General features: G+C 43.7%; 3 protein-coding genes across 4 annotated transcripts; 1 reads left to right on the forward strand and 2 right to left on the reverse strand.

The window, feature by feature from the left end:
• Positions 1-2,412: 2,412 nt before the first annotated feature.
• tbc1d17 (TBC1 domain family, member 17) lies at positions 2,413-8,212 on the reverse strand. The gene is made up of 17 exons (XM_010874103.3): positions 8,101-8,212; positions 7,086-7,181; positions 6,815-6,892; positions 6,597-6,714; positions 6,208-6,391; positions 5,957-6,068; positions 5,703-5,873; positions 5,328-5,453; positions 5,129-5,232; positions 4,921-5,015; positions 4,702-4,818; positions 4,499-4,599; positions 4,311-4,410; positions 4,005-4,102; positions 3,740-3,856; positions 3,530-3,616; positions 2,413-3,429 (listed from the first exon to the last, which is right to left on the reverse strand). Exons 1-17 carry the CDS (start codon positions 8,128-8,130, stop codon positions 3,241-3,243), a joined length of 1,923 nt encoding a protein of 640 aa, XP_010872405.2. The 5' UTR covers positions 8,131-8,212; the 3' UTR covers positions 2,413-3,240.
• Positions 8,213-9,276: 1,064 nt separating this feature from the next.
• On the forward strand, positions 9,277-16,422 carry akt1s1 (AKT1 substrate 1 (proline-rich)). 2 transcript variants are annotated; one of them, XM_010874104.5, is made up of 6 exons: positions 9,277-9,445; positions 10,241-11,033; positions 11,137-11,407; positions 15,018-15,101; positions 15,187-15,359; positions 15,443-15,580. In XM_010874104.5, exons 2-6 carry the CDS (start codon positions 10,647-10,649, stop codon positions 15,578-15,580), a joined length of 1,053 nt encoding a protein of 350 aa, XP_010872406.1. In that variant the 5' UTR covers positions 9,277-9,445; positions 10,241-10,646. The 2 variants fall into 2 exon arrangements, with proteins under 2 accessions (XP_010872406.1, XP_034151154.1); XM_034295263.1 differs by lacking the exon at positions 9,277-9,445 and having other exon boundaries at positions 10,647-11,033; positions 15,443-16,422.
• Positions 16,423-16,505: 83 nt separating this feature from the next.
• On the reverse strand, positions 16,506-25,060 carry zgc:195001 (uncharacterized protein LOC567531 homolog). Its single transcript, XM_010874106.3, has 5 exons — positions 24,976-25,060; positions 18,028-18,054; positions 17,800-17,862; positions 17,406-17,545; positions 16,506-17,292 (listed from the first exon to the last, which is right to left on the reverse strand). Exons 1-5 carry the CDS (start codon positions 25,034-25,036, stop codon positions 16,891-16,893), a joined length of 693 nt encoding a protein of 230 aa, XP_010872408.2. The 5' UTR covers positions 25,037-25,060; the 3' UTR covers positions 16,506-16,890.
• Positions 25,061-25,491: the final 431 nt, after the last annotated feature.

Here is a 25,491-nt window from a genome sequence, read left to right on the forward strand (position 1 = left end):
CTCCTCTGGGACTCCACTGACGGTCACAATGGGGTCACACTTACCAGTGATAAATTAACATTGTATTTGACACAGTGAGTCACCACAGGTGGTTTCTCACACATTGGGGGAACAATAATGGATAATGTTTCACACGGACATTTGGGAAGCACTGCAAGTGGAATAATGACATACCTTTTGAACCATCCTTAAAATATTAGAAGACGAAGTCGTGAATTGTAAGCTCGGCTTGAATAAATCAATCACAGTGATTTAAAAGGTTGTGTTTCTTGGCAATAATTTAAAATGTATATTCTATTTTTCACAGACATTCACTGGTTAAAAAGACCAATACCAGATCTAAACTAGTCACAACCTTCATTCCAGAGCCATTATGTTACCTTAACTAAAAGACCAGAGATGTCATTAGAGATATCCTCCTAACCCCAACTATTGTGATCTAATCATTAGTATCCTGTGTGTGTGTGTGTGAGAGATTTATAGATAAACATTTGCTTGAAACCCTAAGAAAAATGTAAAAAGCATTACGTCTTGAGTAAGAGAACACTTATTTGGTACTAGAGATTTAAACAACACAGACTTCATCTTCTCTGAGGTTTTTCTAAGACCTCAGATGAAACCTTTCCAACCCAATCATAACAGGAGAGATTATCACCCCAACACACTGGGATCATTGTCGAATTAGAGGGGAGAAATGGGGCTTAAAGCCATTGAGAGAGCCATCATCCATAAACAGTGATTGGAGTAGCACTGAAAACAGATTGAGTTTGAATGAGAGCTGAAGTGAGTTGGGTTCTGGGTGTCAGGAAAGGTCAGGTCAGGGGAGAGGGGCAAAGTGGGGCGGGGCAAAGAGATACACAGTGACAGATCGCCCTCCTGTTTAAGTGCCCTGCTAAATTCATACATTGCAGCTGTATTCAAACCAAGACAGAGGAGAGCAACGGAGGGAGGGACAGAGGGAGATGGGGAGCCGCGTGAACAACCCAGGCGCTTGTGAGAGGGGGGCGTTGTTACCCGCCCCTCATTTTCCACCTCATTGGCCGGAACAGTGGAGAACAGAAATCCCTTTTCCCTTCATACAGACACCTGCTGACTGGGGGGGGGGGGGGGTTCCCCTCAGTTAACACACTGCATTAATCATACTACTGATAAACAGGACTGAGTCCAATGTCCTTTTGAAAATTACAGCTCAAAATCTACATTAGTTCACAAATACAATGTAAATAAACAGCATTTTTTTTTCTTTGTACTTCAGAAGTGGGGGTGGAGTAATACACCGATCAGCCATAACATTATGATCACCTGCTACCCATTCTGCCGCCAAAACAGCCCTGACCCATCGAGGCATGGATGCCACTAGACCTTTGAAGGTGTGCTGTGGTATCTGGCACCAAGACATTAGCAGCAGATCCTTTAAGTCCTGTAAGTTGAGTGGTGGGGCCTCCGTGGATCAGACTTGCTCCGACGACCTGCTATGTGCAGCCTCATACGCAACAACCTGCGATGCAGTGTGTGTTCTGACACCTTTCTATCAGAACCAGCATTCACTTTTTCAGCAATTTGAGCTACAGTAGCTTGTCTGTTGAATCGGCCCATACGAGCCAGCCTTCGCTCCCCAAGCGCATCAGTGAGCCTTGGTTACAGAATGCGTGTCTTGTGTGTGAGCGGTCCAGGGTGGTGCAGTTGCCATTCCATCCAGCCTTCGCTCCCCACGTGCATCAGTGAGCCTTGGCCAACCATGACCCTGTCACCGATTCACCACTTTTCCTTCCTCTGACCACTTTTGATAGGTACTGACCATTGCAGACCAGGAACACCCCACAAGGGCTGCAGTTTTGGAGATGCTCTGACGCAGTCGTCTAGCCATTAAAATGTGTCCCTTGTCAAAGTCGCTCAGATCCTTATGCTTGCCTATTTTTCTTGCTTCTAACACAACCCATTTCTTGCTTCTAATCAACTTTGAGGACAGAATGTTCACTTCCTGCCTAATATATACCAACCATTGACAGGTGCCATGATGATAATGAGATTGTCAGTGTTACTCACTTCACCTGCCAGTGGTCATAATGTTATGGCTGATCGGTGTATTTTCTATTAATAAATTCAAAAAAAAAAAAAAATACACAAAATACAGAATGCAATCACTAAACAGTAACACGACCAAACCAGTACCTACATCAACAGCATATGAATAATATTGCTCTGGCAAATGTTTTTGTTTGCTATTATTCCCCCTGCTATTATGTACAGTAATGGTATGTGCCGTTTTTAGATGTCACATTTCTAAATGTTGATATGGGACTAGATAAGGAAGACACATTAACATGACAGTGTTGGGTGGCAGGGGATAACAGGGGGGCAACTGGTCTGGGGTAAACATAAGACTAGTGAACGACACAAAGGAACGCCCAGTAACTTTTAAAACCTTTATTTCACAACATTTCAGGATAGTGAAAATATTGTTATGACATAATACTGATAATTAAAATGGTAAAACATTATAGTACTGCATGTTTCGCCCTCTAAATGGCATGCCATTTCTGCAATGAGCTGGAATATACCATGTTACAGTACATTACAATGTTCTGTCAGTATCAACACCTTTCATTCATTTCCAATCCCTTAGAGTGGGTGTTAAACTCCTTCCAAGGAGTGTCAGCTGGTTTTTGCTTTTTCCTTGCAGCTTGTTGTCAGATTATGACCTAGACAACCAGGTGAGCAGAGCTCATAATTAGTTACCTTTGAGTTTGACACCTGTGAGCAAGAGGGGCTGTGAGGACAGAATACTAACAAAACAATGTGCCTTGTGCAATTAAGAACACAACAATACACAACTAAAAAGGGTCAGACAGGCTGGAAAAGAAACACAGGCTTGAAAGGATTTGTCAGGAAATAGCAGCATTATACATAAAGTAGGATTTGGGATGAAAATAATAAAGACTGTAAGAATATCTCACAAGACAGATGGATGAGTAAAACATAACTGACAGGACTTCAATGGGACTGTTTAAACATTGTGGTTAAATACAGTCATGAAAACAGGCCTTCCATCTCCTTTTGGTCTGTAATGCCCCCTGGCTGTCAGAGATGGTAACAGAGTCCTGTTGGACAGTTCAGTAACATCACACCTGCACTGCTACTACCCATATATTCCCATGTTTCATCCAATATAAGTATAGCTTCCTAAATAAAACACCCCAGATGGGTTCATGCCTTCCTGTCCTCCTGCCAATCACCCGGTCACGGGTAGGTAGTGGGAGGGCGTGCCGCTGTCGCAGCGCCGCTACTCGATTGGCTTGTTGCCGTAGCTGCCGTCTGTGATTGGCTGAGAAGGTGCTGCGTCTCATGTGACTCGGATTCTGGGCTGGTCTCGTCAGAGCTCGGCGGGACGTACAGACCGATGACCTCCTGCACCTTCCCGGGGAGCTCCTGAGAGCAGGGCGAAGGGGGGGGGGCAGTTATATCATATAACATAGCTTTATTACCATCACGTCCATATTAATTCATTATCCTCTATGGTATTCCCTACTTTGCAGCAGGCCAGCTGTAGGTAGATGGCTTCTGCTCCTCGCAGGACAGTCTGCAGGTCCAGCTTCATGGTCAGTTCATTGATGTGCTGAATACAGAGACACAGTCCATACATAGGCAAGGGAGGTAATTACACAATTAGTCCAATTAGTGGAAGAAATACTGGCTGAAAGCAGCCTTACACGCAAACACAAAAACGTGTCTTGCAAACCTTTAGAATTGTGTTAAAGTCGTGGTCAGAGCCAATGAGCTCCCCTCTCTGGGATTCCAGAATTGAAGCGGCCATTAGCAAATGGAAGTTTTCACATGGCAGACGAGTCCAAAGAACCTAGAACAGAGAAAGTATACCATGGATATAAATGTTTCTTAAAAGCTGGATGAGTACTTGACTTGAACTGGTGTTTTCTCAACACTGAGTGTGTAGGTCAAATGGGACTGGATCAGAGGGCTGTGTGTGTTGTACTGCACCATCTCACCTCCCATAGGGACAGGATGTCCTCAAAGGAGAACTCCCTTTTAAACCAGATCAACAACCAACGGAAACAGAAGCACAGAGAGCCACTGTCCTGGGAGTCTGAAAGGGAGACACAAGACATAAGGACTAGAACAAAACGACGTGAAGAACGTATTACTTCAATGGACTGAGTGTCCGGATGACGACAAATCGCACCTCGGGTTCAGGTGAATTATTCTACAACAACTAAATAGAAACAATCATTTGAAGTGACTTCATGATGAACGTCTACACTTCTGGTGGGGGAGGAGCCTAGTGACTGGTTTACCCAGGTAGTCCAGGAGCTCCGGGTCCAGAGCCTTCAGCAGGAGAGTAAGCTGAAGGAGCTGTTGCTTCATGGCCTCCTGGGACTCCTCAAAGTTCTGGTGCTGAGAGACCAAGGGGAGGACATCAGAAAGTTCTCACGTCGCGTTTTGAACAAATGTCCGGAGCGTTACACGAGTGCATGAGGCTTACCACCATCTCCATGAAGCCTGTCAGACACCAGAAGGACTCCACCTCGTTCTGGGTCACAAACAGCAGAGGAGCCAGGAGGTCACTCATGCCTTGGACATAGCCTGCAGGCATAGGAAATGGAAGCAACAAGGCCAGGGGAGTCAGCTAACACGTCTAGAAATATACCATTGAGAACCACCCAAAGGCTAAGCAAAGCAGCATACCCAGGTCAAAGTTGAACATGCAGTATGTCATCAGCACATCATGGAGGAGAGTCAGGCCTGGGTTGTCATTGCCAGAGAAGAATGCGTTGTGTCTGTCCGTCCGACTCACATCTCGTTCTGTCAAGGCCAATCAAAACAACAAAACCAGTGAACAATCCATCCAGGAAATGTTTCAACTAATAAGATGCACAGAAAAGTTAAACAGACAGCCCCACTGACCAATCAGGCTGCGATATCCTCTGAGGAGGGAGTTCCTCATCTCTTGCTCTTCACTGACTGACTTCCACTGAACCTTCATTCTGAAATATTCATCTCTGAACAGGGAAACAGAGAGGGTTTCAGGGGATTAAATAATTACATTTAGACAGTAATCACTCTCTTATTATAATCACTGTCTTGTAATCACTGTATTGTAAGAGACACTAACGTTTTCTTCCTCAGAATATCCTCCCTCTCTTTCACAGTACTATTCCAGGGATAGAATCCCAGAAGAAACTTCCAAACATCTTTCCTTAGGGATGGTGTGATGCCCTATAAGCGGGAGAGGAGGGATGCTGTAAATGACTTTAGGTCCGATTTTTTTTAAGGATAGGGACAATACACTTTAGTGCAGAGGATGCCCCTACCCCTCTGAAGATCAGCTCTTTGATTCGCTGGGGGTCCTTCACACGTCCCTCTGGGTCCAAAAACTCCTCCCACTTGTCCAGAGGCTGTCCCCTCATTACATCTGGTCTAGGACCAAGCTCCGCCCCCTGGTGGCACATGAAACAACATTCTTGCACCTCTTTTTTCAAATATTCTATACATTTACATTAAGGTAAGGTATCACTACTGGGTACCGCAGATGCTCTCTGAAGTTAGTGGGTACATTTTTGAACTGGCCCAGTATGTCATAGCCACCATATGTATACTATAAAGTGAGATCCTCATGTCCATCTGCTCCACTACTGTAAATGTTTAGTATTAGCCCAACAATCACTGCCTACATTCCCCCAACGTACACAGTTAATGAGCTCAAAACCAGGTTCATCGTCAGCTGGCAGGGGCCCATGGTGGTCCTGGTGGCCACGGGGGTGGAGGGGGGACTCTGGGGGTCGTAGGGCCCCTCGGAAGAAATTGGTGACCTTAGAGAATCCCCCAAAGGTGGTGGCATAAGGGTCCTGGATAAACCTCTGCAAACCAAGAGACGGAGATGATTATCAACGAACATTCCCCCACTCACACACTCGCCATGCTGACGACACACACTCCTTACAGAGACAAGGTCAGAACTTCCATCGTCAAAGAGCTGCAGCTCATCGAAGGACTGAGAAAGGGCCCCGGAGTCATGAGGATATGCTAGGAAGAGACGCCCATCTACCGGTGACCTGAAAGCCAAAGACAAACACAGATAAGCAATAGGCGAGAAAGCAAGGTTTAGATAAAGACAAGGGTTTGTGTGCACTTCTAATCCCTCCACTGTTCAGAGTCCAGTTGAGAGCCATTGATCTGTTGGTTGGCACTCACGGGGCCAGGATGATGTAACGCTGCAGCGCTCTCAGCAGCTCCCTTGTGCCCCCCCGGTGAAAGTGCAGAGGCGGTAGGGGGTGACCCCCCCTGCTGGTTAGAACCAGGAAATTACGTCCCAGGGAGAAACGGGACCGTCGAAGAGAGTACAGCTCCGACAGAGGCAGAGAGAATGACCACTGACCTGGGAACAGAGGTAAAGGCGTGGAGACATTAACCCTGTTGGTGCAAACATACTACTATACTGACAGACAACAAACATACTACTATACTAACAGACAACAAACATACTACTATACTAACAGACAACAAATATACTATTATACTGACACATAAACATACTAATATACTAACACATAAAAAACAGCAAATTTTAAAAGTCCACCTACTGGTCTCTTTAACTGGGGGATGCTCTCCGACACGGTCTCTCTTCACTGTGCTAATGACGGCCCAGTCTGGCTCATAGCCAGGGTCAAAGTTAGTGTCTTCCACCCCTCCTTCTCCATCCTAACAAAACGACAGACCACTTATCAAGAATATGAAAAAAAACATAAAGCGGTCTTGTTTGTGTTTTACCATTATATTAAAGAGGATAAAACACCCTCACCTTTTTCGTGTAGAAAACAGCTGGCGCATTTCGACCTTCGTCTTCCAGTGCGCTCCACTCCAAAGCTGGCTCCCCGTTCTGTAAGCACAGACAAATGTCATCTTTCTGTAATCTAGAATCATAATTCTTAAAACAAAGAAAGATAGTGCACCATATAGTGGTATATATTGTAGTGTACATGAGTAAAGAAAGCTAAGCAAAGGAATTCCACCAGAGGGATTGGCACACATTGTGACTTGAGTACCAAACTGGTTGAAAAGGCCCAGCTTACCCGTTCCACTATACGGATGAACCCAGGAAGGGTTGTGTCTTGGTTACTCCTCTTAGCATTGGTGTGGAGGTACACTCCCTCCTTCTCAAACACCAGCTATGTGATAAAACAACAGAAGCCATTAATAGAACATATTGTAGCCATTAGAAACAATAATGCGGTCAGGTCATGGATTCCAGTGCTGTGATTCAGAAAAATGTGTAAGGTGGGGGCTGACAATCACATGACATTCAAAGACGAGCTGACATTACTATAGACTCCTAAGTCACATGAGTTCTGTTAGTCATTCCCTCAGGTACAATGTCTACACACACAATAAAGCATACTGGTATTTTAGATATGAGAAAACTGGAATGCATCGGGATAGCTCCACCTAGCTACTGTATTCATAGGTATGGCTGTTCTAGTATTACCGTAACAGAAATGATGTTGCCAACTGTAACAAAATAGAAAGGGGGGTTCCATCATTATTAGAGTACGGCCTCCTGCACCCACCAACGAATCCAAACGTCAGTTAAAAACAGCATTGCTGGTGGAAAAACGCTAAGCTACGTTTACATTTCGTACAGCTAAGTCAGTGAAAAAAATGAATCTGCCATTATGGAGATAATAACGAAGCCGAGTTATCTTATAGCGTGATCTAGCTTCTAACAGTAGCTATATTTATTTTAATCATTGAACTAGCCGTATTGTAGCTACCTAGCAAAACTGCGTACCCGTCCCAATATCACACGACTTTGTATTGAAGATCTAGCTATATGCTACCAATCAAAATATTTCAGTAATAACATACATTTCTTGAACTTCAATAACTCTTTTCACAGAATTTCAAGTGCTTAAGAGTGGAAAAACAATGAATATATAATCATCACCATCAAACATCATGAAATCTCAGTACAGTACTAGGCCAAGTCTTCGATTGCTGTTTGCCTGAACATGTGAGTCGCATGAGTTTAGTTGGCAATCGAACAGTAAATCTTAATGTATTTTTTTTCTAAAAATAAATTAATCTTACTTTATGAGTAGTATCCGTCTTCGTCTCCATTCTCTTACACTTGCCTATTTTCCAAAACAAATGTCGTCAGAAGACTTCCGCCTTCTTTGACAGAACCACCTACAATACACGTCAATCAGAAACATCAGCCAATCATTGGCGGTGAAACATCATCTACGTTCAAAACAACTGGTGATTTAAACATACTGGTGCAGCGTTCAAAACAGCTTGGAATTGGGAAGCAGGAAATGTCCAACCAATGATGTCAAATATTTCACCTCAAATGGAAACTCTGGAACAAAATAGCTGTGACTGAAAGAGATAATAACACTTGGCTGTCTCACTATGGCTAGTGTTTGTCTGTGCTTGGCAAAATGGGAGCAACTATTTCGTGCAAGGTTGGCCCTGTGGATATAAGGAAAAAGCGTCCAGGTACCAAGCAAATTAAACTTTTATGTATAATTCTTCAAGCAAGTTATCTTTTTAATGAATGGTTCACTCTTGAGATGTTCGTAGTTATTAAACAGGAACCCAAGTTGTCATTGTCCACAGACCACCTGTTTTGTTCTGAACTGGTTTGTGCCTGACATCTCCTGGCTGTTCGCAATCCACCTGAGTCGCTTTTTCTGTTTTGACCTGGAAAGCTAAATAACATTTACTCCTAAATAAATATTTCTGACCCATGTTGATCATGTCATATACTAAAATAATTTCCAACTGTCACAGCCAGAACAGGATTAACCACCACTCTAATCCTGGCTCCTTGATGTCTCTTCCTTGGTTGTTGCCTTTCTGTGTATTGTTTTCTAGCCAGTGTGATTATTACTCGTTAGTTATGCCTGGAACAGGCTACAGTGTCATATTGTTTTTGTAGTTCCACTGAAAAGCAGCATTACAGAAGCAGTTGCAGACGAAGCAGTTGCAAACAATGCGTTCTGGGAGAATTAGTTACAATTTTCACATTGCGCTTGACAGAAATGGTAAGTAACAAACGTTAAACATCGTTAGTTGCACATACATCCAGATGATGCACCAAGGTTGTGCAATTACACTGTTGTGATCGAGACGTTATGCTAGTTATCTATGCAAGAACTTTGTGACAACGGTTGATATAAACCCGGATTAATAAAATTGAAGATTGATGGTCCAAGGGCCCATTCAACGTATGACGAGTACAAATCGTAGGTATAAGCTCGTTTACTGCGCCCAGTCACGTGTGCTAAACGTGCGTCTGATCTAAGCGCCTGAAACAGCTACGTCGGAGTCTAGGGGAGAGAAGTCTTGAGAATAATCACACAAAGAGGGATAACAAAACAAAGTTAGAATCAGAAGAACTCGTGCAACAGACGAAGGAAGGAACTGAAGTGTAAGTCAACTTCTGGTTTTGCTGTTCATTTCTATTTTTATGTAACAATGTCTTTGTAAAGCTACGGTTGAAAATGGTGGTGAATGTGTTCATATTGGGAGCTGGGTGCACAGTACAGTTAGCATGCTAGTTGGCTAACAAGCAAGCAAGCAAGCAAACACGCACAATTTATTTGCAGTCATGCACATTTTCAATTCTGTGCATCTTTATTGAACTGCTTTTGTGTTAGTAATATTCACTGGGGTGACATTTGGGAACGAATGGGACAGGTCTGGAATAGGGGAGCCACCAGTCACCCTAGACGGTTTTGTCATAGCCAGTTGTTATGCTAACGAATGCACGAGATGGTGGGAGGGAGTCGGGTACGAAGCTGGACTGCGACAGTTCGTGAGAGGTGACGACGGGTGAACCACGTCGTCCGTTGTATTTTGGAACCTAATTGTACAGTCAAGCATGCAGAAACGAATTTCATGAAACAATCCAGATTGTCAGACATCAGGAAATAGAAGTAGGCTGGGACTTTATTTACAGTATTCAGATGATGTGATGTTTATAAATTCAGTTTTATATTTGAGTGAATGAAATGTAACTTTTAAGGAACATATAAAAAGTAATACAATTTCCATCATGCATTATTTTATTAAATTAATTATGGTTTATTGATCAGATAAATATAGCATAGCTAGTAGCGTCAGCTAGTATTGCTTATAACACTTACTAACCAATCAATATTTATTTAAAATGAAGTTAAACATTGTTGTATGTGTAAAGCAAACATATTTCTTTCCATTTCAGGTAACACCAGCAACATTTCATTGCTCATCTCTCCCCTAGTTTTCCCAGGCCTAGACACTGACATTTATCATATCAATTACCTTGTGCCTCTGAAACCTGGTTAATGACAACTAAGAATAATTGTATTTGTACATCTTACAAGCATACCAGCAATAGAAAAGCGTGAATATTTACTCTGATTTAGCGAATCAAATAACGGACATAGACACTGCCACCTACACTCCTGTTAGAAATAAGTACAACAGACCTATTGACTGTCAAACAGGTTTCCAACACTAGTCTATAACTTTTTGGCTATTGACTAAATAAAACGGGTTAGAGAGGATCTGAAAATTACCAAAAAGCTACCTACCCCTCGTATATAAAACAAATCTACCTTAGATATTGATTGTCCAGTTCACCCATCATGGCCTCCATTACCCAGTCATCTACCCCAGAGATTCCAGACAACCACAAAGAGAGCTGGCGGGCCCTTCTCGCAACCGCGGAGGCATATTGTCAGAAGTCCGGGTGCGACCTGGCCATTCTTACAGCCTGCAAGAAGTTCCGGCCACCTGGGGTGGAGGGTGACGGGAGGAAAAGGGAGAGTGGCAGCGTGTTGCCCACCTGTGGGCGGACATGGGATTTCGCCTATCACGTGTGGGGTCCGGGGGCATTGGCGGAGTCCTCGCGGCGCTACATGGATGACATCGCTGTGCTGCACTCCACGTCGATGCTGACCGCACACAGACACACACACCTGGGGGCGGGGGACGGAACCAAGCTGGTGGCGGACGTGCCCACTATCAGGGCGGTGAGTAGGCTGCGCTTGACAGTGAACGTTATGTGGCCGTTCCCATCTCTGTCCTCCGTCATGATCGCTATGCTAACGTTTGTGTGTCCCCCCCACCCCGCAGAGCCTAACCAATGAGGGCGGCGTGGGAAGCGTCAGCCCCAGTACCACAATCTACTCACAAAGCTACCCATCCATCTATCACTCGGGCCCTGCCATTGGCCAGGTCGCTGGGCATCATGGGAATGAGGAAAGGGAGCGAGAAACGGGTCTGATAATGGAGGAGCCTGAGCGAGGGAGAGACATGCCTGGAAATGGGGACTTGGAGGAGTGTGAGGATGAGGAAGATGAGGAGGACATGGAGGAGCGGAGCCGCAATCTGAACGAGACTGCAGGTGAATTATTATAAGAGGCTTCCGTTGTTTTTCTGGATAACGAGGTTAACATCCAGTTGGCTGTGGTCCAGCGGTCTAAGCCAAAGGTAGTAAACCCTCTCTTCGGGGATCCGAAAATGGTTCACAATATTGTTGTAGCCCTGAACAGTCACACCTGATTCACTAATCAAGGGCTTTTTGGTTAGCTGAAAAGTTTTGATCAAATATATGGAATGGTTGGTGGAATACATATGGTGTAAACCGCTACTTCCTGTACACATGTACTTCTGCAGCATGTGTTTAAAGCGTTTCTAACTTTCTCTACAAAAAAACTTCATAAAGTAAATGTGAAAATGTTCTCTCAAGTGGTGTGTTTCCACCAAACTGACATTGTGGATAAAATTTTTTAAAAAAGCAGTGTGTGACGTAGCTTAGCGTTGAGTGATTTAGCTTGTTGTTTGAAGGAGAGGTTCACTGTTTTATAACATTATACAATTGAAGTGGGTTATATGCCAGGAGACCTTGTAATCCATGATTTTGTTTCCTTTAAACAACTACTTGGATAACTTTAGCCACAACTAGATAAATCAATGGAAGCTGTGGGGCATTTGACATCCTGTGACCAAAATCACTTGTAATCAACTTTTTGGGGTTGGTGTCACTTGATTCCATGTGCCAGGTTGGTCACTGAGGCTCACGTGTGCCGATGATGTCCCATAGTCATTTTTGTGAAGGTCTTTGTCCATGCAGTTTATGGACAAAGATTTTAGTTTATTAAATAGACAGAATTTGAAGATTACAAATCTGCAGTTTGCAAATTATTGTACCATTTGTCCCCATCTCAATTGTGTGGTTTACAGTAAACAAATCACAGCAATTTACATATTTACAAATCAGATGTCCCTTATGTTTCATTAGTATTGGGAGTTACATCAAACAAAATACAAGAAAACCGCACTATTTTCTTGACCATCGATCGATCTACTGCTTCTCTACTCAAATCGCGTGCCACAATCTTTAAGGCATGCGTCTAATCCCCTCGATCCCTTAAATGACTACCATGTTAGTGTATGTCCCCCCACAATGGTGTTCAATGATGGGTTTTTCAGGTGGCCACCATAAAAGCATCTAAAGTGTTTGTTTATATTTCAATTAAACATAGGGATTCAGAATGGTATGAAAATTCATGCTGAGACACAGAAAGCTACTCAGGAGTATCCCCAACCAGTGCGGGTCTCTAAATAATTGATAAAAAGATAAAGCATGTCGACTTCAGTGAGTGAGCTACTTAAAATATGCCCCAGGTCTTCCGTGCTAGGGAAGAAAGGTGCGTGCCTCCGTCCTTCAGTCTGTCCGTCCGTCCATCCTTATGAAAATAATTTCCCCCCGTCACTCTGAATGGGTACAAATCAAAATGATTGGGTTCAGGTCCACAGCAATGCCTAAAGCATATTACAGCCACATGTTTGCAGTGACCTTTCTGATGCTCACCACAGGTCTGTTGTTTGGTTACTGTGTTTGTGTACTAGGCTCAAATGACTGCAGTGGATGCCAAATAGGCAGATTTATTATTTAAGTTAAACACAAACTACAACACAGGATATCTGAACTGTTGAGCAGATAATTCAATGTCAAGCAAAAATGGGAATACATTTCACTTTCAAAGCTATATCAATTGGTCTCCTCAGTTTCCAAAACGTTTACATTGTTGTTTAAAGAAGAGGTGATGCAACAGTGGTAAACATGCCCCTGTCCCAACTTTTTTGAAACGTGTAGCTGGCATCAAATTCAACATGGGCATGTCTTTTACCATAAACAATACAATTTCTCAGTTTCAACATTTGATATGTCTTTGCACTCTTTTCAATTCAATGTAGGGATAAATTATTTGCACATAGCATTCTGTTTTTATTTGTATTTTACATAGCATCCAAATGTTTTTGGAGATGGGATTGTGTAAAATAATGCATATTTTCTATCTTGTGTAAAAAAAACTGTCTTCATAGCATTTCCTTTCTCCAAACAATAGTAAAGAGTATATTACAAGTCATTTGTTAATGTTCACTTTTGAGGGTTTACAGTTTTAAGCTATTGTCCCTTAAATAAGATCAGCATGTGGACTGATGGGAACTTCTTTTGTCCAGGACACTGTGAATCATCACCTTCTGTAGCGTACTGCTCAGGGGCTCAAGTGTCCGCTGGTCAAGTGTTTGTTGATTCATTGTCTTGGCAGTTCTTTGCAGTTGTGGGACAACTAAGATTAGGAATAGTATGTATATTTATGGGGGATTCTGTCATTTGTTTCCATGAATTCATCACTTGCCGAAGTGAAGGCCAGCTTCACTTAAGTTTGTTTTTGTAATCAATCAGTCAAAAGTATTTTATAAAGCCCTCTTTGCATCAACAGTTCTCACAAAGTGCTTTTACAGATACCCAGCCTGCAATACCGAAGGGGAAGCAACAGCTGATGCAAAGTGGCTAGGAAATGCTCCCTAGTTGGGTTGAAATTTAGGAAGAAACCTAGAGAGGAACTAGACTTTGAGGGGTTGCCTATCCTCTTCTGGCTGTCCTGGGTGAAGATCATAAGGAATACATGTTTTTGTATGTTCAGAGGATGAACAGGTCAATGAATGCGTGTAGGCTATGTCTTTTAATAGAATCCTATTCAACTGCATGACCAGGTGAACAGGGGCAATCAGGTGGGGTTGTGGGCAGTGTAAGCAGTAATCATCAGACAGCAACTTGATCTGCAACACAATGAGGAAGACTTTGGACAAGGACGGCAACGAGTAATTCGGGCCTGGTAGTCCTGAGGAGTGATCCAACGGCTCATGTCCTCCTATAGTTAAACAGCACCAGGAAAGTTAGAGAGCATTCCTTTGTTTCAAAAGGATACCTGCGCATACTTTTCAGCCTGACCATAGTCCCCCAGCACAGTAATACAACAGTGTAATATTAGGGGAGGAGGGTGGGGCTCCAGTGACACTGTGGATGTTATCTGAAGGTGACCCCCAGACAGGGCCAACCAGGCAGGAAGTCAGTCCACCCTCTTTGCCAAGCATCAGACCAAAAGGGACACCAACCAACCGCAACCACACTTAAAGAGGGCTAAGTATCATCCACCGAGTTCGCTCCCATTGTACGAGCCTGCGATTCCACTCCTGAATGGCGTTGGAGAGCAATGATCCCAGTGGGGAAGAGAGTCCGGCAGGCAAAGACAGCAAGGGGTGTAAATCCCGTGCTTTCCGGTTCTTCACACCCTTGGGCCAGACTACATTTAATCATAGACCTTATTGAAAAGACGAGTCTTTCATTTACACTGAGGTTGAACTGATCTTTGTTTCAAGACAGCATTTCAAATGTTTGGATGCTTAAGCTGATTAGAGCCGCAGTTGTTTCAGTTTTCTGTGTGTGGAAATTTTGGTTCCAGTCTAAGTCTAATTTGGTGGAGCAACAACTCTGTTCACATTTCTGAAAGCCTGCTTGACATATTGACTTTAATTGTTAGAGTTTGTTTTAGGGCCGTGTCCACATCTAGGGTAGCAGTGGAGTTCTGGTGATTAGGCCAACTGGCCACCGTGCCGGCCGAGTCAAACTGACGTGTAAGTATGGATCTGTCTCTGTTTTCCAGGAGTGTTTTCTATGGATGAGGACTCGCTGTCTCGAGAATGTGAACCGTTCTGTGAGTCTGATGGCGAGGAGGAGAGCACTGACGGTGAGTGTGTCCCCCCTAATATTACTTTCTAACAATCTGTTGGTATTTTCCTGCCGGACTAAGATGAGGCTCCACTCTGCCCCAGGCTCACTGAGTGAGGATTGTCCTCCTCCAACGCGTAGCTTGGCCATGGTTCAGCCGTTCGCATCCCGCCACCCCAACTCCATGAACATGGCTCGCTCCCTCCCCGTTTCAGTCCCCGTGTGGGGCTTCAGGGGCAACCGACCCCCCCAGGGGGAAGGACACAGCGGGGAACGGGTGAGTAACACTCCGCTGACAAAACACTGCCCATCAGTTCGTCTGACTTGCTAACCTACTGCTCGTGTCTGTCTGGGTCTAAGGCCGGTGTCGCTGACCTGGATTACATTGCTGCCAGCATGAAGGCCCTGTTGGCCCCTGGAGCCAACGATGGAACAGAAATGTTTGGAGGACTACCTCGCCCTCGCCTCAACACGGGAGACTTCTCCCTGAAACACTGAGAGCCAGAGGAAGCGAGGCAGGGGAGGAGTCAGAGAGAGAGTGGATGAAAGTGAGCTGGTTAATTGGCTGGGAGACGGGAAGTATAAGTAACTAACCACAGAGAAGTACTCCAGTCAGTGTATTAGCTTAACACTAACCATAAATTACACAGACAGTGTTTGCAGAGAGGGATTATCTGACACAATGTATGCTGGTATACAGTGTGTACACACACACACACACACACACACACACACGGTCATATTCAGCACATTGCACCTACTCACACTTGAACACTACATACAAGACATTCTTTAAATGCTACTTGGCTTTCAATGTGCTCATAGGCTGCATTAAGAGACAGTCCTATTCAGATTTCAGAAAGATCTGATTGGTCAAATGACCCTTTTTGGGGGGGAAAATATAGAATTGGACTGCCTGTGTAGACCGTTACAACTCATTGTGCTGACTGAAATCAACACTAACATATTTGATACTATTCTGACTGGCACAAGAAATAACCTTGTGCAGGATAACCTTTCTGAACAGAAGGATTGGGTCACCCTTGCAGAAATGCTTTTCAAATTGAGTTGGAAGCACCACGCATTCATGATACAGGCCTATTTGTACTTCTGCTTTGCCAGTGTCTGTCTGTCTGACTGACTGATAGATAGAATGATTGTACATCGCTATTATCCAAGATCTTATGTTGACACTAATAATATGCTCCAAATATCTTGACTGAATGAGTGAGCAAGTGAGTTTGAGCGAGTGAGAGCAGAGGTGAACAGAGATGTATCATTTCATTTCAGAAGCCGATAAAAACCTGTATGTTTTTAAATAAAGGAGCAACATCAGTTTATGCAGTTTTGTGTATCTTGTCTGATCTGGAATGTTATTGGGTTACACTATAGACAATGTCCTACAGGGGGCGGTATCAGATTAAGTAGCTGAAGTCCCATCGTCGTTACAGTTGTTTATTCACTAGTCATACATTAACACGGTTTAATCTGATAGAAAACTATACAAGCTCTAAATTGAACTCTTAAGGCTAACAAATGCTGTAACAGACACCACTGATTGCACTAATAAAAGACATGCCCTTCAACATAATATCAAGTAATTGCACTGTAAATTGCCCTCATGCAACAGGGAGCACTGTAACACTGAACTCATTTTATCTTGTGAGAATTCCATTCGCTGCCGAAATTCTGCTTCCTCAAACCAGCGCTGTTCTGCAAATACGTGAAACGCATCTTCCGTTCAACCTGCCCCCCTAACCCACGTCTCTTCCTCCTTGCACGACCCGTTTCTCCAAACCACTGTCCCGTTACTGTCCCTCTAGTTTTCGGATCCAGCAGTAGGAATTCTGGCCCACCCAGAAACACGGCAGGAGCTTGTCTTTGAAGGTGGTCTTGAACTTGTGTATCAGTCGCACCTCTTTTTCTGCCTCCCCTTCCACGACAAAGAACTTGATGATGCCAGCGGGCTGGTCCAGGTAGATGCTCACGGTGGTGCAGTAGGGCAGCTCCACCTCTGTGTTCTCCCCTTTGTGCCAGACGTGGTAGCAGGAGCCGGCCCAGCCCGCTCCCCAGGACTGCTCGTTCTCCCCCAGCCCACAGGGTCCCTCCTTCCGGGGCATGCTCTCGTAGGCCGCCCCGATCACGACCCATCCCTCGAAGTCCACCTCCCAGTAGCCTCGCTGCCCCAGCAGGCCCTCCTTGCACAGCACCTACGCAGATGGAGGAGGACATGATGAGTGCCGACGGTTGAAGGGACGAGAGGTGGGAACGGTCGGGTTAACGGGGTTGATATGTGCCTGGTGCCTGCGCGTGATAAACCCACCTGTGGTGAATGCTCGTATCTCTCCGGCCTCATGGGGTACGGACACACCTCCTCTGACATGCGAGACACTTTATGGTTGCCCTCAGAGATCCACAGCAGCTTCTGTGCCGTTTTGTCATCCAGGGTGAGGGGGATGCAGTCTGACGGAGAAGAGAAACAAAGGGAGGGATGAGATGAAAGGGTTGGAGGTACCAGGCCCGTGAGTGAAGGGACGCCAGTGAAATACGTAGATGTGGAAGATTTATTTTAATCGTGTGTGAGCCATAAAACAAACCGGAGCCTGGTCACACGTTGCGCGTTTCGACCGTGTACTGTATGTATAGGTTGTGGGGCGGCATCAAATGCATTTGAGTGTGAGGGACCAGAGGTGACGGCGTGAAACACATTGCCGTACATTTCATTAAGTCAGCCCTGGTTGTGGGTTCTGGGATGTTCGGCTCATACACCGGCGCTGCCTCTGTAAACGGGAGAGAGACAGTGTGAAATGCGTTAACGGTATACTGGTGTGATAATCCAGATTGAATTACACCTGTCTAATATAATGACTGGTATGCCGTTGTTAGCCAGGATTTCCAAAGGCTTTTTAGTAGTGTTATGATGCAGCCCGAATCACGAACCATACCTTCAGGAGCCGCTTTGGATTTTCGTCCTGCAGAAAAGGGGTAGAAATGGGTTATATTTAAGACTGTGTAAAACACGTTTGACTTGTGATGGTTGGTTAAAAAATTATGGTGCATTTGCTATCGGATTCTGCAGAAGGGGGAGTTACCGTCCGGGATTCCTTCTCTTTGTCTCCTACCTTCTGTCACTGTCTTTGTCCCCCTACATCACACCACTGCTCCATATGCAGTAGACCACCATAAACTATTAGTGTGATTTATTTTCACTCATGTAGTTAACCCACAGTAGCCCAGTGTTTGGTTTAAATCCTAAAGGCATTCCAGTACTAAATGTATGTATGTTAGGGACACCCATCACAATCCCTGACATTGCGAGTCTGGGTCGTTCTAAGAATACACCTTGCCTTATTCCTGTTAGTTCACGTCACAGATGGCATGTTTGTCTCTGACTGCGGTACTTTGTCTGTTGTTGGGCCACTGGTTCTCCCTCGGGTTCATTGGTTCGTCAACCCGCATTCTCAGAAAACCTGCTGCTATTGCTGTCCTGTCTTCCCCGTGGACTGTCATCGTTCCGGCAGGCTCTCCTCAGTCTATGGGCAACGTTAGCTCAAATGACTGTGTCACTTTTCACAGAATCATCCATCTCCTCTTCATTCTCATCTCACCTGTCAGACTGTCATTTCTCGGCCTCCATTGGACTTATCTTGTTTCAATTGCCTCAAGAAGGTTCTGCTACTATATTTAGTGCAATCTCGAAATGCACCGTAGAACAAATTTTGTTTGGTGTGAATGCACAAAATGAAAACGGTACAAATGTCTAACAAAGCCCAATGTTAAGATTGTCATCTGTCATACAGTACATCCAGTGTCAAGTTGAGATTTCGAGATAATTTGAATAATGATGTGGTACATTTTAGAGGTTTGTTGACAGGGATATATTACTGGGTGGGCTGCCTTTTCTAAACCCAAAACTTTTGAATATATTACGCAACTTGTCATTTTGTTAATTACTGCCTTTTTTGTACATCAGTCTTTAGGCACATGGGGTTACTGTTTTGTTACACAACACCCACCCCCCATGTAGCTCACCCAATTCCCCTAATCATGTGCTGATGATTAGTTGACAAGTTCAATCAGGTGTTCTAGCTCTGGAATAGTTTAAAGGCATGCGATGGCTGGGGGTCCCTGTGGAGGGCTTTAAGAATCACTGACCTAGAATTCGTGCAAATAATGCATGTACGCTGGACTGTGTGTCAGACCTCAAACAATTCGATCTGTAATAATTCATAGTTTAAAGACTGTCTGGATAAAAATACACTGAAATTGTATCAGAGACACACACACACACACACATGCGCACACACCAGAAGTACAGTATTTAAGGTATAAGGTCAAAGTAGTAGCTTGATTTCACATTTGTATGTAGTAAGTACTGTGATTGGTTAAAATTACTAGCCTGCTTTTTGTAATGTGATCATCTTACTGTGACGGGAAACAAACGTGCACTGCACATGTAACTGTACTCAGTGGTCCACCGTGAGCACTGGATAATGTCTACAATCCAGTGTGGCCCAAATGCATGTCCTAGGATTTCACTGCATAGCAAGCTTCCTGTGGCTTTATGGTTCATCATAACCGCCTATACCATTTCAGTGAGACCGGGCCTTAGTTGACAACAGTGGATAGATTTGTAGAGGACAGGTGCTTAACTGGTCATTGATCACGGCGGTTCTGCCAAAACATGGCTGAAAGGATTGGCCTGTCTCTTTGCGCTGGACAGTCAGAGCTGGCACCTGTCTGGAGGAAACCCAACTCTACCAACTTGAGAACATGTCTCCCAGCAGTGAAGAGGGAGCTGACAGGGTGATGACCATGAAGCAAAACGAGAGCTAGTTACGAAATCAGAAGAGTTCCAAGCAGGCCAGAGAGGATGAGTAGACGGCTGAGAACTTCACTGCCTTCCTGGCTTGACTCAAATGTGTGAAAGAGCCAGCAACATTAGTTTCTGTATGGCCATTAACAAGCTGTGATGTCTCTCAACAACTTCCCATTAAAGAAGGCTTGATATCTGACCCACTGGTCGTTCCAGTCGACTTGAGGCACTTAAAAACATAATGGAAGCACAAATGCCATCCTGTGTTGTAGGTTGACATTAGACCAATGTCAAAGCCCATTACATTGCAAATACACTTACTTAACATGTAGTGGTTAAGTAAACAAATAATTCAATTAGATTTATGTGCAGAACAATTTACTGGAAAGTACCGCAGCTACTTTCCAGTGGAGGAGGTTCTACCGTCACAGGCTTGTCTACTTAAACCAGTGGATATGTTGCCCACTAAATCATACATAATGTGCACTGTCTTGAACAACAAAGATAAGTGATGGTCAACAGCAGGTTTGGCAAGAAAAAAAAAATCAGAAGGTCATGCTGGTCTTCTCTAGGCATGTGCAGCAGGGAGGATAGAGGTTGATGACAGGACACTTAATCCATCATCCCTCCACTCATACTCTCCCCAAATTCTCCCTTATAGGGACAGAGGGATGGGAGTAGGACACAGAAAGGACGGCCCCTGCACCAGGGATATTCAAATCTGGACCTCTGAGCTGGTTCCGCTCCATGTTTTAATTGCAACCCTCTAATCAGGGCTTATTTAGACCTAGGACACCAGGTGGTAATGAGGTAGAACAGAAAACCTTGCAGGCTCTGGACCTCATAGGGTCAGAGTTGAAAACTGCTGACCTACACCTTCAGCCCTTTTATGTTTTACACTCAGTGTGACATCTTTAGTGCACTTGCAAATGTACTTAATCTGGACTGATGAGGGAGGGAATTAGCTAGCTAACAAGCGACAGACCTCATAAGGAGGTTTGGATCTGAACAAGGAGGTTTGGATCTGACCCAAAAATATTATGGAGATTATTAAATGTGGTGTGGCCACCAGTGTTAGACACGTCACTACAATTTGCATTTAACAGTGTTCACTCTTGCCTCAAGCTAAATCAAGAGCCGGAGGGGGCCACTTTTGTAAATTGAACTGAGAATATAGATTGAAAGAAAATCTGCATCTGGTTTTGGTAGGTATTTCCCAGAGGAAACTGGTTAGGGGCTGTGAATTTAGCTTTTGGACTGCAGCATAAGAGTTGGGGAATGGGATACCCTGGTTAGTATGAAGTCTAGGGATTGAGGAGAATCATCAAATATGTTCGGAGATGCATTATAAAAAAAACAAACATTTGATAGGATATCTTTCTATTTGCGAGTGTGTGATTCTCATTTTTAGAGAGTAGGATTATTAACTCGGTCGAAACACACATGGTGAGTTTCCTTGAGATATTCACCCCATTGTTTTACCCAATAGGCTCACCTCTACCCGGCAGCAATTTTTTCACAGGACAATGGCTGTGTCAGTCATGACTGAACTTGACTGGGGCCAGGCACAGGCCACTGATTCAATTCATAACACGGGCTGACAGAACTTTGAGCACATTCCTACGAAACAACGGTCTTGTAGATTCTGCCCACCACAAGCCACACGCTCCAGATGCTAACCCGCTAACACTACAGCTTACGTGAGCATTAGATGGCGGTGACTCGCTGGTGAGGGTACACTGTAGGTGGGAAGTGCAGCAGCAGAGTCACCTTCACCCTGGCTAGCTGTTATGAGTGAGTCTGGTGTGGGGCCTGGCAGGGTGAGGGGGAGACAGGGGGGGGTACATGGGTATCTGGCTGAGCTTAACCTTAAGAGCGGAGCCAGAACCCCTGCTGCTCTCAGTGGGATCACTAGCAAAGCCCCAGACAGATTGACAGTTGGATAAACAGATACTCAGAGAGATTGATGAGTTAACACACACACTCACACATATGGCTCAGAGTGGCTCAGATTGTTGAGCATGGCTCTTGCAAACCTTGGGTTGTGAGTTTGATTCCCACAACCCTGTTAGTCGCTGGATAAGATATGGCCAAAACACACCTGGATGAGAAATATGCTAAATGATTGAAATGCTAATGTAATAATGCGAAGATTGGTGGATGTATGTTCAGGCACATTGTGGCAGTAAAAAGCGGAGTTTGCTACTTCAGGTTGAACATGTGTTTGAATGTGTTAGAATTAATTGAACCATTAATCAAAACTGTGAATTGGATTGAATTAGCAGGGGAAGGATTCTTCTGGTGGAGCAACAATATTGGTAACAGCATTTAAATAGATTTCCTCTGATCCTAAAGAAACAAGTAAGCTATCCATTTGCATCAACATTTGTCCATAAGTGTAAATGTTTTCGAAGATGAGCATGATGTTTATTCCCAGCAACAACAACATTCAGGACACATGATCGGTGTGTGCTGCAGTTGGATAGAAGCTAATAAGAGAATGAAATGAAGATCGTCATCTCCTCCCTGGTACTTGGCGGACGGCCAGCCGAGCATCGCTGAGGACATCTGTAGATGCCTTTCACAGGCCAGGACCATGACCCCTCTGATGCTGCAGAAAAGAAGCTGTTTGTGTTGGCCCGGCTTATCGGTGAACGATGCCACCCCCCAGATGAGACTGGGTTCTCTGCCCGGATCGGGTTCGGGGATAGTTTGATCAAAGGAGCCATTGATAGGGATGGCACGGAGGGTCGGAAAAACCCCTCGCTGTGATCCTAGCCGACGATGTGCGTGTCCAAAAAAAATAGAATTGGATGAAAAATACCAGCAAAGAAGGATAATTTACCACATTCTTGATTAAAGAAAGAGGAGAATGTTGAACAAGTTCAAAATGCGAACTACTATTTGAAAATTCGATGGGCTCCTTATTCCTGATCAATGTTGGTCTGTACGTTATCATATAACGCAATGCAAGTGTCTAAATCTGAATCTGTCAGTTTGATGGAATTGAAATTTGAACCAAAGCAAATTCATATCTTGTAGGCCTGAAATTGATTTGTCACAGAATCAAACCTTAAATACAGCTTTGTTTTTCACAGCCAGGGATTTGAATTGCTGTGTAATGCTTCACACTTCATTACCATAGGTGCCAGAGAGTGGCATCTTGATTCCTTACACCACTGTGGCTTGGATGTATGGAGCATATAGAACAGGCTATGGTGGACTGTGGGATTTATGAAGAAGCACGTGTGTAGACTGGAGAAAGCTAAGCAAAATGGTAACACATGTTGAATGGGATCTTCGGCAACATTAGGAGATGCTGTGTGAAAAGTGGCAGACAGAGAAGAGTTATACGATCTACCCTTGCCAAAGAGATTGTATTAGAGCCGACTGATATAAGAATAAATTTCATCCAGTACGAAACCGGTGGTCAGACAAGAGTGAAATCAGTTTGATAAAAGGGTTGATGAGATGAGGGAGAGATTTGGCAACAAGAAGGGAAGAGGTACTTGGCAATGTGAGCTTGTAAAAAAGTATGCGATCAGGATATAGCTTGCAACTAAAGGCCAGGCCAATGAACAACATTTTAGCCACTTCATAAATGTATTATAAAATTAACATATAATTTTCACTCCAACATAGCCCATTTAGCCTTACTGTGCTAAAATGTGCATTCCGTTATGACAATGACTGTTCATGTATTCTGGGAAGAAATATTTATTCTCCTTTTTTTACTGGCCACTGGTTGTAGAAGTGGTGCTGACGACCATCAAAACCTATTGCTTTTTAACTTAGAATCGAATGGCTTACAGGGGATATTATAGTGATTCTTCTGTATACAAAATATTACACTTCCAGCCCAAAATGGGAGGTTTAAAATAATGTTTTTTAATATGCAGTCCGGGACTATTGCAATGACCAAAAGTATTTTTTAAACCTCGCATTTTGGGCTGAATGCATGACATGTTTATGAATTGTTGTGTAATCATCAAGTAGAATCAATATCACAGTTCAAATTAGAAAGGGAGGGGATTTGATGTCAAACTGCTCAAATCAACATACAGACCAGTTTTGGCTGGACAACACCACTTTTTCAACCATTGGTCAGAAATTGTGCAATGCGTCTTTAATCCAGGTGGTTCAGGAGCGAATGGATGCTCTGGCCTTTTGCAACTATGTCATGGGAAGCAACACTGGCATCATTATGCAGCCTTGGACATGGTCCATATTTGGATGTTGTTTTAACTGAGAGGTTTCGAAATACAGTACACCAGCTGCAGTAATCATAGTTTCTCTACTCAACGTCATACAAAGTCACTACAAAAGGCATCCTGAGATATTCCCTATTGGCCATGTTATTTAAGTATATTCTATATATTACTCTCCACATTGATGAATCATTTAATTTTTCCTGTATGTATATTAAAGCAAAATCCTTTAATATAGACCAAACTGTCAAACATGGATGTCAATTTCAATTTAAAAACTTGAGATGACTGCTCACCTGGAATGTTGTCTATAGGCCAAGGAAAACTCTAATCCATGGTTCAGTTTTCTTTCAACAGTCATGATAAACTACCTTCATCCACTGCTAGCAAAAATTATTTGGAAGTAATTGGGGTGTGTCAGCATGATTATTTCATGTATTTTATAGCCAAAGGATGAAACCAAAAATGGACTTGATTTCAGATGATTATGAGACAGTTGTTTAAACATCAATATACTCATTACTTCCATTGATTTTTAAGTTTCCCGCGGTAGCTAAAGTTAGTTGAATTTTGTAGTGGCTTTTAAAAGAAAACTGGATTCGTTTCTCTTCGGCTGTAGATTACTTTCAAGGTGAAGATCCATCAGTGTTCAAATTGTGAAATTCAGTAAATTTTCAGTTAATTTTAAATGTTAATTAAAATAATTTCTTTAATTTTAAGCAAATAACTTAATTTGTATGTTATATGTGAAGACCGGTGATAACATTTACTTTAAAAAAATCTGACAAGGAGAGGGTTTTGGTCCTCTCTCAATGTAATGACATGCAAACTCAAAGGTAGACAGTCCAATGAAGGTTATCAAGTCTTACCTGCTTTCTTTGGCACAGACATGACTCCGTTACTGCCTGGATTGTATTTTGGCAATGGCATGGTAACCTATGGTCTTCAGCGGAGATAGTGGCTGATGTTCCCTACAAGATCACTCTTATTTCCTCAGGGTGAACGGGGGGGGGGAGGGGCCGGACAGGACAGGAGGGGCCCAGGTTGGGAAATAAGGGGTGTGTGGACGAAACTTGGTTGGATGTATAGGGTTAGCGAAGGGTTGGTCCTGTCATCTGAAACTTCTGCAAAAATGGACAAGCAAACATATACTGTACACACATAAAAAACACTTTCAGATGCATACTGTAGAAACAGGTATCAGAATACACAGCGACTCTCAGAATGGGCTGGAGCAGATTGTAGGCACCATATAAGATTCTACAATTCGAACTTGCAGTGGAAAGAAAGAGTTATACAAGTAAACAAGGGATGGGCGCATGAGAGAGGGGACCCCTCCCATTGGGTTGACACCCTAATGGGTGATCATGGTCACATGGCAGACG

Source organism: Esox lucius, chromosome 11 (assembly GCF_011004845.1).
Source record: "Esox lucius isolate fEsoLuc1 chromosome 11, fEsoLuc1.pri, whole genome shotgun sequence".
NCBI classification, from domain to species: Eukaryota; Metazoa; Chordata; class Actinopteri; order Esociformes; family Esocidae; genus Esox; species Esox lucius.

Bases quoted from the DNA above. Each gene is read 5' to 3' on its own strand.
- tbc1d17 (XM_010874103.3), bottom strand. From the start codon at position 8,130: ATGGAGACGAAGACGGATACTACTCATAAA. The intron at 5,454-5,702 runs GTACGTTGGGGG...ATGTGCCACCAG, and splicing joins GTTTTGAGCTCATTAACTGT to GGGGCGGAGCTTGGTCCTAG. The intron at 3,430-3,529 runs GTAGGGAATACC...CCCTGCTCTCAG, and splicing joins TACAGCTGGCCTGCTGCAAA to GAGCTCCCCGGGAAGGTGCA.
- akt1s1 (XM_010874104.5), top strand. From the start codon at position 10,647: ATGGCCTCCATTACCCAGTCATCTACCCCAGAGATTCCAGACAACCAC. The intron at 11,034-11,136 runs GTGAGTAGGCTG...CCCACCCCGCAG, and splicing joins ACGTGCCCACTATCAGGGCG to AGCCTAACCAATGAGGGCGG. The intron at 11,408-15,017 runs GTGAATTATTAT...TCTGTTTTCCAG, and splicing joins CAATCTGAACGAGACTGCAG to GAGTGTTTTCTATGGATGAG.
- zgc:195001 (XM_010874106.3), bottom strand. From the start codon at position 25,036: ATGCCATTGCCAAAATACAATCCAGGCAGTAACGGAGTCATGTCTGTG. The intron at 18,055-24,975 runs GTAAGACTTGAT...CCTTTTCTGCAG, and splicing joins GTCTGTGCCAAAGAAAGCAG to GACGAAAATCCAAAGCGGCT. The intron at 17,863-18,027 runs GTATGGTTCGTG...TCCCGTTTACAG, and splicing joins ATCCAAAGCGGCTCCTGAAG to AGGCAGCGCCGGTGTATGAG.